This window comes from Chiloscyllium plagiosum, chromosome 19 (genome assembly GCF_004010195.1).
Source record: "Chiloscyllium plagiosum isolate BGI_BamShark_2017 chromosome 19, ASM401019v2, whole genome shotgun sequence".
Lineage (NCBI taxonomy): Eukaryota > Metazoa > Chordata > Chondrichthyes > Orectolobiformes > Hemiscylliidae > Chiloscyllium > Chiloscyllium plagiosum.
The window spans coordinates 30,715,938-30,731,763 of NC_057728.1; the positions used below are offsets into that span (position 1 = coordinate 30,715,938).

At 39.0% G+C, this 15,826-nt stretch overlaps 1 protein-coding gene across 17 annotated transcripts in view; it reads right to left on the reverse strand.

The window, feature by feature from the left end:
* The window catches only part of kcnq1.2 (potassium voltage-gated channel, KQT-like subfamily, member 1.2), a 590,999-nt gene that overhangs the window by 422,212 nt on the left and 152,961 nt on the right, over window positions 1-15,826 (reverse strand). The window contains exon 16 of one of the 17 annotated variants that reach the window (XM_043709486.1): window positions 5,269-5,287. The exons of the other annotated variants lie outside the window; for them this stretch is intronic. Within the exon in view, the coding sequence (XP_043565421.1) occupies window positions 5,284-5,287 (4 nt within the window). The 3' untranslated portion in view covers window positions 5,269-5,283. Of the gene's footprint in view, window positions 1-5,268; window positions 5,288-15,826 lie in introns of those variants that run through there. 17 annotated transcript variants of the gene reach the window in all.

Consider the following 15,826-nt stretch of genomic DNA (forward strand, 5'->3'; position numbering starts at 1 on the left):
ATATCATTTTATGCCCATAATCTTTTAGCCTCCAATAATTTTGAAGTACAATGACAGAAAATAAAAATTAAATACTTCTGCAAATTCTGGAATAAGTATAATTTTTTTGGGTTGTGCTAGAGGGGGAATCATGGTGAAGGCATAGAATCACGCAGGAGGCTCATTGTCCAATATCAGGAATGACCGGAAAAATTTTCAATTGGTGGGAAGGCAGTGAGGCTGCCAAGTTGCATGAAAGCATCGGGAGATGACAATTGAAAAGGCGTTTATTTGTCATGAGCACGTCCATGATGCAATGCAATGTTGCCTTCTGGCCAGCATTGAGGGCAGAATTCTGAACGGGGAAGAGCTCACCAAAGAGACAAAAACTCCACGCTGGACTCTATATCTAAAGGAAGCTCAGAGATGGGGGAATCTTGAGGTGCAAAAAAAAGAGGAGGGGGATCCAGGGACTGTAGACCCAGCGCAGTCGGAGCGCCAGCAAGTTCAGCCCATAGCTATCCAGGATCCAGCAGAAGTTGATCCAGGAGAGAGCCTGAAGATGGAATACCCTTTTGTGCTTAAACAGAGTACTCATGCAGTTATCCCAGTGACAAGATCAGAAGGTGGTACCCATTCAAGGGATTCAGGGATTGACCTGCACACACGGCTGCAGAATGATGTGTGCCCAACAGATTGGAACACCATGTCAATCATATTAAAGATCATCGCCATGTTAAATTTTTATACACACAGATCTTTTAGAGGATTCACTGGAGATATGTTTAGAATATCTTAGGTAGCCAACAGTGACATCAAGCAAGTCACAAACACATGGTTTGAAAGGGATGGAGAGTTTATGCTTCTCCATGCAAAGCTGAAAGGCCAGGCAAAGAAGTCTGTAGACCTTGAGCCAATGCAGGCTTCACCTGTGTGGACAAAGTCATAGGTGACACAAATGGGCCTTTCAAGACCTCCTGAGATCAGCCTGGAGAGAAAAGGGAAATGTAATCTGCTTATAACGACAGTTCATGCCCAAAGTGAACAAATAGTGACAGTGCCTGGATCTGTAAATGCTTTTTCATTCCTACCCAGGTGAGTGTATTTGCACTACTGAATCATTTGGTCAGCAATGATTAACAAATCAGCATTCCCCACCCCAGAGCATGAGTGCAAGTTTGAAGCTTTGTCTGAATACTGACACCTTTGTGAATTGCTGAGACCTGCATGAAGTAAGAAAGACAATTAACTGAAGTTTGCAATCAATCCTCACAAATATTTGTTTGTGGCCTGCCCTTGCTGCGTAACTTCATTTTCAAATGCTTCTCACTGCCATTGTCCATGACTAACTCCATCTGTGATAGAATGGTCTCCCTGCTTCCTGGTCAGTTCCAATTCAATTATCTTGAGGTGTGTCAAACCTCACCAGTTTTTCATTCTTTCCCTGGTGGTGTGGGCCCTTTTCTACTGCTGGCAGAGTAACACTGCAGTCACCAGACATTTTTACATTCTCCCCCACCTTGTTCGGCATCCCTCAATCATGATAGGTCCTCTAGTATCTATCTAACACACATCCATTCAAGGTTGCCTGGGAGTATCAGTGAATGAGAGGAAAAGGCCTGAAACACACACGCCATTCTTCCAGAGGCCCAATCTTCTGTGGCATTTCCTTCTTTCCCTCTCCCATTTGATCCCACCTATCTTTGACTCCATCATATCTTGACAGACACATTCAGAGTCACCCTTGCAATTTGCTGGAATTTGTAGATCCCTTTGTGACATTGGACCCAGTCACATTATAAAATCCCACCACAGCTGACCTCTGCAGCAATCTCTGTTTAGACTTCCTTGGTTAGTCTTCTCATGCCATCTGCATGGAACAAAATCTATTCCCATTCCCCAGCTGCCCCAGGAGGATCTGCAGGGTGACATCACTGAACCATGAGCTAAATTCTCTTGGAGATCTTTTCTATTATGAAACCTCCTCCTCCTAGGGTTTTCTTCCGAGACTTAAGGTACTGATGGCTCTACTTCGTGTGGTGCAGACTGGAGGACACTCACTTGCTCTTTCAGAGCTTATCATGCTGATACTTTTATCCACAATGAACTGGTTGTCAACTGCAAAATAGGCAGTCAGAAATTACAGCAGACAGGTCTGGTTACTGTTTAAGAGTAGCAGTTTACCATGTGACTTTGGCAAGCACATTTATGTTTTCTGCTCTCCAGCCGGCTTCTGACATAACTTGATGGGCCACACATATGTGGATTATTAACCACTACACGATCACGGTGTTGAATTCTGAGGAACGGTCACTCAATCCGAAATGTTAACTCTGATTTCACTTATCAGATGCTGCCAGACCTGCTGAGCTTTTCCAGCAGTTTCTGTTTTTGTTTCTTATTTACACCATCTGCACTTCTTTCAGTTTTTACATGATCATGGTCCCCTGGCCACTTCTGCTGGAAGCTGCACTGTCACCCACTTCTACCACTGGGATCTGCAATGCTTACATTAAGTTCCACCTATAATCATTTGAACTGTAGCAATTATCTGATTACTGTCTGCAAATTTTCAGAATTCATTCAATGTAGTTAATAAACTGTTTTTTAAATTTAACAATATACAGAGTGAGCATTTTAGCAATATACGTCTTACACCATTGAGTGGGCATCCCATTAGTGCCAAAATAGCACATGCACTCCATGAGTACATGCAAATCTCCCAAACTCATGGTCTCGGGTAGGGTGAAGGGCACATTTTCGGAGTCAGTGAAGATTACTATAGCCTGAGTTGTACCCACAGCAGCTTCTACAGGGTCCTAATTTGCATATTTAAGCAACATTTTGCCGAAAGCTTCATGAGCTTTATGTAAAATCCATATACTGGCTCACTTTAAAATTATTCCAAGCGAACTGAGCTAAGTGTCTAACTTTCAATTTCCATTCATTCATTTGACATGTAAGAAAGGGGCAGCCAGCAGTTAGAAATCAACCCAATTGTCTACAAGTCAGCTTCCAAGCCCAAACACTTTGCGAATATCAACGTCTAAAAAAGCTGTGTTGCTTGTGTTCTATCCCACAAAAGTATCATTTGTCATCACTTTTCTCATTTGCAGAGACTCTGGAGTCCCACTGCTACAAATATAAAATTCTTATCCCTTATTTTTAATTCTTGCATTGCCTCATTCCTCCCAATTTCTGTAATTGTCTTTAGTACTGCAATCAAAACCTTTGCATCTGTTCTTTGAGTTTGGCCTTTTGTGCATCATTTTGTGCTCTCTTCTCCATCATTTCCTGCCAGATAGGCCCAACTGTCAAATTTCCTCAGTAAATCACTACACCTCAACTCATTCTCTATCTTTCAGATCCTTCTTAAAGATCATTGTTTGCAATATTTCCTACTTTAGATCAGCATTCATTTTAGGTTTGTTTTTTTGTAAAATGCTTTTGGAACATTTTCTATGTTAAAGCTACTGCGGTTGCAAAAGTTTGTCCAGAAGGAGAACTGCTTCTTTTCTGCTCCAGCTCATTTTTATATCACTGAACACAAAATCTATCATGAGCCAATACAATTGCATAACCTATTAAATTTAAAATTTGATGTTAAAAAATGCTTTAAGTAAAAGTTCTTTCATATATGTAAAAATAGTGACTTGCTAAGTATGATTAAAAATGTGGAAATATGGTTATCACAAAAAAATGTAACCACACAGTCCAACCATCATCTCTGTATGGATCCGTTTTAAAGTTCAATAAAATCACATTTATATAGTGTCTTTCATAAATGCAAGATATCTACAGCAAATGACATACAGGTCATTCTGCTATTACAATGCAAATTCACTGTAGTGTGATTGATGCATTGGGGACACTGTTTCTAAAGCATGCACTTTTAAAGCGTGTATTGGTTTTAACGCGATTCTGGCCCCATTCATTTAAATGGTGCTGCTATTACGCGATTTTCTTATAACATGGGGTTGCACAAAAACAGAACTACCGCATTATAGCAGAACCAACTGTATCTTTAAAGTGTAATCACTGTTGTTATGTAGGAAATTACTGAAATTTAAGTAAAAATAAATTGAAACTTGTTTCTAGTAATATTGGAGTACATTATTCAAAACTTTGGTTCTTTGAAACAAGATTATATTTTAAAGCATTTAAAATGTACCATTTAATGTCTTTGCAACCAAAATGACACATTTAAATATTTGCAACTGATCCCACCCTGGGGACGTGTTCAATTTTGCAGACAAGTTGTTATTATTGTTCACTTGTTGACAACATAGATAAGATGAGTAACGCATCACAAAGTATCACAGGCACAGTACTTAACTTACCCTTACTGGATACAATATGGCTAAAGTGACTTTAATTAATTTTACAGGCACTTTTGGCTTTACCTCAAAGAATGTGCCATAATTTAAGAAAATGAACCAATTGATTTATTTCTGCAAGAGCACTAATCTCATAAGCCTCCAGGGATGGGAGTTGATGAGACCTGCAGTCTCTCAGGTAAGTGGAATCTGAAGGCCTGCAGCCATGTGTGACTCTTTACAACCCTCTGGGCAATTAAGGACAGACAATAAATGTACAATGGAGGTAGACATTAGTTTAGATACTGCCTGCATCACTTTCAATAGGCACAAGAGTCCCACAAATGCTGAAGGGCATGCCCACATTTTTAGTCCAATAAATTTCCACTTGACTTGTGGGCGAACTAGTCTAGTGTAGATTCGGAGATGCCGGTGTTGGACTGGGGTGTACAAAGTTAAAAATCACACAACACCAGGTTATAGTCCAACAGGTTTAATTGGAAGCACACTAGCTTTCGGAGCGACGCTTCTTCATCAGGTGATTAGTCTAGTGTAATGTAGAAACAGCACCGAATGATAGAGTTGGAATCAATTTTAATTTTGAAATCAATTCGATCTAAGCTGATCCATCCAGTAAAAGCTTCACTTCAGAGTTGAGGTTACAGACATCAGGGCCTGATCTTGACTGAGGGAGGTTTGGTAAGTGGGGTGAGAGAAGAGTTGTATTCAGTATTTCCACATATTGTGGAGTTTTGACAGTGTCCGTACCTCAGTTGCAGGAAAGTGATCATTGATCCCTTAGGACATGAAAGAGTGCAATCTCCAATTCCTAGAGGTCCAATTCAAATGGGGTCTTTGGATCATTGAGAAGAACAGTCCATTGGTGAATAGGGAAGCAGGTAAGCTTTTAAGTGGAAGAAAGCTCCTTCTAGCCCAAAAGCATTGATGGAAACACACTTCTCTGCCATGAAACAATCCTCATCTCCCATTAGCTGTTAGGATGAACAAGAGACATAAATTAAATATGAACTATGTGGCCTCATTACAGTATTTTGGTTTTCCTTACCCATTACATCTCTGTTAAAGCTGGAAGTGGATCTATTGGAGGTAGGGTGAAATTTTAAAAATATTTAGCACACCACCCAACCCCAACCCATATGTTTTATGTGATTGAATTATCCCCACACTCCTTGTTTATATTATTTCAAAACATCAACTGAAACCTTCATCATTCAATTTCATCTAAGTAAATGCCAGTGGTGCTTTAATTGCTTCTCTAAAGTGAAGGAAATTACATCAGCAGTCATATGACTAAGTTACAAGTGTGCAGTGTATCATCCACAATAGCTCCACTCCAGGATAACTGACTAACTCATGCTATCTGCTTTGATACTTTTCCAGAGTAGTGGAATGACTAATTGGAATGTGTAATCATCAATACTTGTCTAGAATCTAGTGAGAAAACTAATCTTTCGTATCAAAGCAGACAGCATGAGTTAGTCAGTTATCCTCCTGGAGTGGAGCTATTGTGGATGATACACTGCACACTTGTAACTTAGTCATATGACTGCTGATGTAATTTCCTTCACATAGTGAAGCAATTAAAGCATGCACATGGAACACTGGCATTTACCTAGATGAAATTGAATAATGAAGTTTTCAATTGCTGTTTTAAAATAATATAAACTAAGGAGTGTGGGCATAATTCAATCACATAAACATATGGATTGGGGTTCATTTTCCAATATCCATCCTTCACCTCCAGGACAGTAAAGATCTTTGCCATGGGACATTCCAGCAACATTTCTTCAAGCATTAGGATAGTGAAATCCTTTCAAATCTTTATTGAGATCCTCTGGATCAGTTCATACACTCTCAGTTTTCCAGGTTTCTCATTGTTAGTATGCTGCTAATCCAGTCTGAAGAAGTTATCACTTTCTTGATTACTCCCTTCTTTTTCAAATCCTCTAACTTGTCTTTTAGGCTGGATTTGAGGGAAGCTGGAATTCTCCTAATCAGATATTGAGTTGATATCATATTCCCACCTACTCTGAAGTAATCTTCACCAGGAAAACATTCCAGACCCACAAAAGCATCTTTGTAACTTTCTTTAGGATCTGCTTAGCAACCAATAGCCCAGCACCTTTGGAAATACTGCAATTCTCTTCTGGTATGCATACAATCACTAGTCCAAGTTCTAGACTTGCTTCAGATGAAAAGAGGGAATTTTGTCTAATGCCTATTATCAGAATTGCAGATATGTTTTCTTTCCATTGCATTGGGCTCTTAACTCCATTTGTCCTCTCAAAATGAGCATAATCTCATCATATGGCCATGATCAGGAGTAGTCTCATGGTTGCAGTAGTACAAGTCCCACCCGCTCCAGAGATGTGCAATTGCATCTTTGAACAGGTCGATTAGAAAATATCTAAAGCCTGAACCACCAATGGTAGTTTCACTTGAGTTATTATCTGAGCCTCTTCATAGAATCAGAAGCAGGCTATTCAGCCCAGCAAGTCCACACCAACCCTCCAAAGAGTATCCTACCCTGCCTTCCCTATTCTATTCCTGTTACCCTGCATTTCCCATGGCTAATCCATCTGGTCTGCACAGCTCTGGACACTATGGGCAACTTAGCATGGCCAATTCACCTAACCTTGACATCTTTGTGGGAGGAAACCAAAGCACCCAGAGGGAACTCACATAGAAACATAGAGAGTATACAAACTCCATACAGGTAGTCACCCAAGGCTGGAATTTAATCCAGCACTGCCAACCATTGTGCCACCTACATGCAGATCTATGAAACTTATGATGTTGTATCTCGCACCAGCATCTGACCATCATACTTATTTGATGCTCTCCTTTCACAGTCATCATTCTAATAGTCATAAGCCTTTTATCGCTTTTATATTGGACAAATGCTGAAAAGTTCAGTGAAGGACCTCTCCGTTAGCCATCTGTACAGGTTTGCTTAGATTCTTTCCATCAAAACACACAATTACTGATCTTTTTTGCAGACAGTTTATGGATGCAAGAAATGTAAAATACTTGCATAACAACACGTAACGTTTGGACTGTGTATCTGAAATATGTACATGTAGTCCAGTGCTGTTAGAAATTTGCCCAATTTCAAACAGCCTCAATATGTAGTCAGCAGAAAAAGATCCAGGCAAAGGCAACAGAATATAATAAATTAAAATATATTTTTGCATAAATATGTATGGCTACTATTGTTTGCTACGCAGATGTCTGTGAATATGACAACTGGATTGAGATTAGTTGAAATTCTTATTTCTCAAATGGTCCAAAGAGACAAATAGCTATGATTATTTTAAATCCAGTGGACAGTTCTGCGAGGGTACTAAACTGGTTACACCACTTCACTTTGCAATCAGTTTAAGTAAAAATGATTGACAAAATCTCAAAGTTCTTTGCATCTTGATAATTTATCTATTACAAGGTAGTCAATATAAAATTTACTATGATTTTTCATTAGTCAATACATATTTAAATATATACCAAGAGGGGCTTTATCTAACGAGAAGTAAAATGGATTTCCCAGCAATAGATTTAAAGTACACTAAGTTTAAAAGGTTAGGAGACATTCATGTGTTTTTGATTCTATTCACAGCACTTGGCAAATTATATATTTTGATGTTTTTTTTAAGGACAGAACATTCCACTTGTGGTTCTTGCACCTGAATCAATTTTTTCTAACTTAAACATTTTAGAAGAATGAATGAAAGATTATGCCCACATCAATCCAGCAGAGCGATTGATAAGGTAATAATTTATTCAGGTGCAAGCAATGTTGCTTTACTGAAGTACCCATTACACACAGACCAGGAGCTGGAAGTAGTCATTTATTTATACAAGTGTCTTGTTTGATTCGTAGGCACATTTTAAGACTACCATTATACCCAGCAATACTGCTAGGAAACTTCCATAAATCCTCAAGTAGTATTAGCATTGATTCCTGAATATTGTGGAAAAGAGAAGAATGAGAATAGACTTAATTGTCACATATACTCAAGAAGCATGGTAAAAAATTTAGATGCTGCCAATAACAGCGCCAATTTAGATACAAAAGTACATAGGCACAGCTTCTTTAGTCACAAGATTTAAGACAACACAGAAATAAAATGTCCAGCATTACAGAAATAGAGGTTCAGTACAGCAGGCTATGCTGGCGCCTAGCTTCCAGTCTGCACCAGGCCCTGACAACACACCATGCTGGGAGTCCCCTACGAGGGGGTCTGCTGCAGGAGACTGAGTGGTCGCCACGCCGAGAGGCCACTGCAGGCTGCAGGAGGCAGTCACTGCGCCAGGTTGAGAGGTCATCATGATAATGTCGGGAGGCCACTGTGGGAGGTTGCTGAGTCAGGCCAGGAGGACGCCATACCATTCCTTTCCATGAGGCTTTCACAGGAGACCATCACCAGAGACCATGAATCACCCATCAAGGCCAGGAGTGAAAGAGAGAAAAAAGAAGGAAGACAAGAAGAAGAAAAAGCACTGAGGGGAAGATAAATAGCAAGTTTAGGGAACCATGGATGACAGGTGAAATTGTGAGACTAGCTAAGAGGAAAAAGAATGCGTACATTAGGTCTAAGCGACTGAAGTCAGACAAAGCTTTGGAAAAATATCGGAAATGCAGGACCAATTTGAAACAAGAAATTAAGAGGGCTAAAAGGGGTCATGAGATAACCTTAGTGAGCAGGGTTAAGGAAAACCCCAAAGCCTTTTATTCATTTATAAGGAGCAAGAGGGTAATGAGGGAATACACTCAAGGACAAAGGAGGAAACATATGCATGGAGTCAGAGAAAATGGGTGAGATTACTTGAATACTTTGCATTGGTATTCACCAAGGAGAGGGACATGGCGATTGTTGAGGTTAGGGATAGACCTTTGATTATTGTAGTGTCCAATGTGTGGTGCTTGAAAAGCACAGCAGGTCAGGCAGGTAAAGTTGGCATTAAGGAGGGAGGAAGTGTTGTGTATTCTAAAAGGTATTAAGGTGGACAAGTCCCCAGGACCAGATGGGATATATCCCAGGTTCTAAGGGAAGCGAGAGGAAATAGCTGGAGCTTCAACAGATATCTTTGCAGCATCCTTGAAAACAGGGGAGATCCCAGTGGACTGGGGAATTGCTAATGTTGTCCCCTTGTTTAAACAGGATAGCAGGGATAATTCAGTTAATTACAGACCTGTGAGCCTGACCTCAGTCGTAGGGAAGCTACTAGAGAAGATACTAAGCGATAGGTTATATACCCATTTGGAAGAAAATTGGCTAATCAGTGATAGACAGCATGGTTTTGTGCAGGGAAGGTCATGTCTTACAAACCCATTAGAATTCTTTGAAGAGGTGACAAAGTTGATTAATGAGGGAAGGGATGTAGATGTCATATACATGGACTTTTGTAAGGCGTTTGATAGGGTTCCCTATGGTATGCCGATGAAGAAGGTGAAGTTGCATGGAGTCCAGGGTGTTCTAGCTAGATGGATAGAGAACTGGCTAGACAACAGGAGACAGAGAGTAGTAGTGGAAGGGAGCTTCTCAAAATGGAGACCTGTGACCAATGGTGTCCCACAGGGATCTGTGCTGGGACCACTGCTGTTTGTGATATACATAAATGATTTGGAAGAAGGTATAGTTGCCTCCTCAGCAAGTTTGTACATGACATTAAGATTGGTAGCAAAGCAAATAGTGAAGGGTACTGTCAGAGAAGACAGCAGAATACAGATAGATTGGAGAGTTGGACAGAGAAATGGCAGATGGAGTTCAATCCGGACAAATGAGAGGTGATGCATTTTGGAAGATGCAATTCCAGAGCAAACTATACAGTAAATGGACAAGTCCTGGGGAAACTGATGTACAGAGAGATCTGGGTGTTCAGATTCATTGTTCCCTGAAGGTGGCAACACAGGTCAGTACAGTAGTCAAGAAGGCATAAGGCATCATCAGACGGGGTATTGAGTACAAGAGTTGGCAGGTCATGTTACAATTGTATAAGACTTTGGTTTAGCCACATTTGGCATACTGCGTACAGTTCTGGTCACCACATTACCAAAAGGATGTGGATGCCTTGGAGAGGGTGCAGAGGAGGTTCACCAGGATGTTGCCTGGTATGGAGAGTGCTAGCTAAAGAGGAGAGGTTGAGTAGATTACGATTATTTTCATTGGTAAGAAGGTAGTTAATGGGGGAACTGATTGAGGCCTACGAAATCCTGAGAGGTGTAGACAGGGTGGAAAGCAAGAATATTTCCCCCCAGGGTGGAGGAATCAATTACTCGGGGTCATGAGTTCAAAGTGAGAGGAGAAAGGTTTGGGGGAGAAATACGTGGAAAGTTCTTTATGCAGAATGTGGTGGGCACCTGGACTGCGTGGTAGGGGAAGGAACGATATCATTTAAGACGTACCTGGACAGATACATGAATGGGTAGGGAGCAAAGGGATACAGATCCTCAGAAAATGTTTGGCAGATTTAGATAGATGATATGGATCGGCTCAGGCTTGTATGTTAGAGACTTGTTAATGAAACATTTTATCTCGAGATTATCAAAATAAACACAAGGATGCCAAGCTTTGAATGATTATAACAATTTAAACTATAGACAAGTAAGGGTGCTGATTGGTCATAGTGGAAGTAACAGGAAACTGTAGGTACCTCACATTTTTGGATAATTCAACAAGGTGTAAGGCTCGAACATAATTATTTTGTTTGCAATGAACAAGTTCTGTAGCATCTTGCAAGAATAAATGAGTCACATCTTGGGCCTGACTGATTATTTTAAATTGACCATTACTGTAACTATTTACATGTTCAGTATTGTTTAGTAAGTTCAGGATTTAATAGAAGACATTATGTTTTGATTTTTGCATACACAGGAGGTGCACACTAGCTGAAAGCTCTTATAAGGATATGTGAATAGAGAGTACCAAATACCTAAAAATGAAAACAAATGAGTATGTTGGGTAAGAAAAAAGTTTTAAAAGTTTAATATATAATATCTCTATTATATTTAAAAAATATAATAGAGATTTTAAAAAAATCATAAATATGTTACAAAATAATAATGTTTTGATGGAACATTGGAACACATGAATTATCAACTTTATATGAGCTTGTCATATCTAGAGATGAACTTTCTCATGTATGCATTTTTATTGCATGAACTAGTACCAATAAATACTATTTGTTCGTGCTTGTTCATAGTTTCAAGAAAACGTTGTTACAAAATGATGCAAATTCTCATTTGCAAAATAAAGTCTGCAGACAATCACTGTCAAATTAAACAAACTTGGTAAACAACTGCAAACATTTTGAATATTAGTATTTTCCAAAATCAAATTTCAGATTGCAAACATAATTTCTGACTTTTCAAGCCATCAACTGAATTCATATTTCTTTATTAACCTTCGATAGAATGAACCAAGGGTTTTTGACCAAGTTCATCTGTCCTTAGAAAAGCAATGAAACCTTGCTGTGTTAAAATAACCAAAGAGATTTAAAATATCAGGATGGAACTGATTTAGTCCAAGTTAAAGCCAGAAATCACTGAATTGTATTTAGTCACTGGTTTTGAAATGTTTATTTCTGCTTGCATGATATTTGTCATGTTCCCTCTTTCCCATTTTGTGGCCCATTCAGCTAACCACTGATGTCTCCAGAACAAGTGATTAGCCATTTTTCTTCCAGGGACTCATTTACCTGTGATCAAAGTTACCTAGCAAATTCAGCAGTGTCTTTGTTAACTTAAATGTACTTTGTAAAACGAATACAATGTAAGTAATGTACATTTATGCAACTTTCCAAAGATGGTGAACATTTTATTTGTTTACTAAAGAAATTTACTTTGCAAGGATATACATATATTTCAGCCGTGCAAGTATGACTACTGTATGTCTCCAGATGCTGGACTGTTACAAACATTATGAAACTAAAGTGAAGTCCATTTCAGTTTAGACATGAGTTTATCAAATGGCAGTGCAGGCCCCATGGACCAATTAGTCAACTCTTGATCCATTGTCTTTAGATTAGATTAGATTAGATTAGATTAGATTAGATTAGATTACAGTGTGGAAACAGGCCATTCGGCCCAACAAGTCCACACCGAGCCGCCGAAGCGAAACCCACCCATACCCCTACATTTACCCCTTACCTAGCACTACGGGCAATTTAGTATGGCCAATTCACCTGACCCTGCACATCTTTGTGATGTGGGAGGAAACCGGAGCACCCGGAGGAAACCCACGCAGACACGGGGAGAACGTGCAAACTCCACACAGTCAGTCTTATGACACTAAAATTTTTAATGTGTTCATTTTACCTTCCTTGGTTTTGTACTCCATGCCTCTACTTTTAAAATCCAGGCTCAGATGCACCCTTTGAACTACACTCTTAATTGATTTTTTTCATTTGCTCATGGCACATGAACATTGCTGGCTGACCAAATTTATTGCCTGTCCCCAGTTGCCCTTGAGAAGGTGGTGGTAAGCTGCCTTCTTGAACCACTGCACTCCCCATGCTGTAGGTCGACCCACAATGCTGTCAGGGATATAGTTCCAGGATTTTGACCCAGTGACAATGATGGAATGGTGATATATTTCCAAGTCAGGATCATGAACAACTTGGAAAGAAACCTGACGGTGGTGGTGTTCCCTTATATCTGCTGCCCTTGTCCATCTCGATGAAAGTGACTGTACGTTTGGAAGGTGCTGTCTGAGAATCTTTGGTGAATTTCTGTCGTGCATCTTGTAGATAGTACACAGTGCTATGACTGAGCATCAATGGTAGAGGGTGTGGATACTTGTGGATACAGTATCAAGCAAGCGGGCTGATTGTCCTAGATGGTGTCAAGCTTAGGCTGAATTTGGCATCCATAAAGATGCACCAGCACTGATAGTAAATCAGCATTTGTGACAAACTCTGGTATCTTCTCAACAGTATCTTTAAGAGCTCCCTTGAGTCACACAGAGGCTGAATATTGCAATTAGCTATATCCTGTGCTGGTTATAAATTAATTGACTGCATTTGATTCCTAAATACATTCATACAACATAATGTCAACCACAAAAAGGGAAAAAATCTTCCTCGGATGAAGCACTTTGTGTTTTGTTTCATATACTGACAGCCATAACATAATTATGAAAATACTAAATAGAGTTAGTTAACAACTTTATCTATGTCCTCTTCTGATAATTAAGGATATATCTTTGCTAATGTAGAAGAGATGTTAATACACCACTGTAGCTTCCTAATTCTTCTTGAGTTTACAAGAGGTGATAATCAAAATCTTTTATGAAAACTGAAAAGAAATATCCATGATTTGCCCATTAGCCTTACAAGTTCCTTGTGACAGTAATATTCATCCTGTTCACTGTTGATTATCAAAGCACCTGAATAACTACTGAGAATCAACAATATTTTTTACGCTCAGCAGGTTTGTATTTTTAAGAATAGTAACCATAGTGCAATTTGGGCTACTCACTGCCTTGAAGACAGTTTAGTTAAAAATTGTTGAGATTGCCCATACCCTTGTGTAGAACAGCTTTTATGAAATCAACATATTATTCATGCTTGCCTTGTTATGAACTAAATATTTTCCTTTGTCAAACTATTTAATTCAGCCTTTCTGTCTATGCAGCACACCAGACCAGATTATCCAAACTCCATGCAGATGAGTTTTTGCAATGGTCTGTTAGATTCAGTGAGTATACAGTATAGGCAAAAGTGAGGACTGCAGATGCTGGAAACCAGAGTTTTGATTAGAGTGATGCTGGAAAAGTACAGCAGGTCAGGCAGCATCAGAGGAGCAGGAAAATCGATGTTTTGGGCAAAAGCCCTTCATCAGTATACAGTATAGTGTTACATCAAATGGTGGAATTCACTCATCATTGCTTAGTACGCATCAGTTGTTGACAACAGTGCAATGAGATTTTATGTGATAACTGATTAGTGCGCCACACCCCAGGAGTGTCATTTCTATAAAACTATATTTTAAAAGATTATCTTCTAAGATAACAAATTGGAATATTTTTTGCACATTTGTATCAACTTGGCAATGAGCACAACAGGTCTCGAATGCTTCATTTTATTAGTGACCCTCCAAGTCATATAGCACACTGCATCACATCATCGCAACAACGTTTGATTGCCACGAAGTAATTCCGAGTACCACTTTAAAATCCCCTTTGCTTTTGCCTAAAAAATCTCTATTCCTTTTTAAATTTACCTTCACAGGTCCTTGCTTAGTAATCAAGTAGATATCATGCCTTTAATTTTAATTGATTTATAACATTGATTGTAGGAAGACATTAATTCATTTCAACTATTGGAAATAATTTCCCATCTGAATATATTTCAAGCAGAAGACTGAAACTACCTTAAGTAAAACACTGCTCATGTAGATTATAGTACCAAAATTATCTAGGGATATTGAGGGGTCTTTGCCAGAGAACCCCACTCCATTCCCTCATCTCCTTATATCTTACAGATTATAAGAGGTTAAATAAAACTATGAAGGGAATTTTTTTGTGGCTGTCCTCTCCCTTGTAAAGGTGACATCTACTGTAAACAAATATACAAGTTCAATGGAAATCAAAATATGAAATTGTTACATTAATCTATTCAACCACCAAAAGTAATAATGAAAAAGCAAGTGGTCAAGATACACAATTAAGTTACACTCAACTATTCTGTCAATTTCTTCTTTACCTAAATGTTACACTACGAATATGGATTCCCATCATGGATGCAGCATTTTTTGTTCTGCTTACACACCTAATGCTTTACTTGTAATAAATTTAAACATGAGCATAAAGCAGAAAAATACTATAAATAAAAACACAGCACAGCAAGCTTTCAAAACATAGTTAATTCACTAATTAAATTATACTCAATTTACTATTTAATAGATCTGTTTGTAAACATACCAATTCAGAACTTCAAGCTAGAAAAACATTTTTTTTTGCTGCTTAAATAGGTCTCAATTGACATACTTATTTGAAAAGGTGGGAAAGAAGGGAGAGAGTACATTAAATCAGGACTTGTTAGGTTCATTAGCTCAGTTGGCTGGAGAGTTTATTTGCAATGCAGAGTAACGTCAACAGCATTGGTTCAGTTCTCACACCAGCTGAGGTTAGCATGAGGTACTCTCCTTCTCAATCTTTCCCCTCACCTGAGACATGGTGATACTAGGTTAAATCACCACCAGCCACCTCTTCAAAGAGAGGGCATCAGTATGGTCCAGTAAGACTATGACAACTTTATTTTTAACCTGTGAGTGCCACGACTCACAAGGTGTCAAACCCTTTCATTCAATTTCCAACTCCTTTTCAACTTTCTCAGTAGTACTAATCCAGAGTTCTGGCAATTTTGGGATGGTTGGCCAGCACCTCCTGAAGACAGGACTTTTTGTGCACTGAGAGACAAAAGTTCAACCAGAGTTTAGCCAACTCTGAAAGTGTTATTGCTGAGGGCAGGCTTAAAGTTGGTCTATTCAGGTTGCACGTGCTTTCATGACG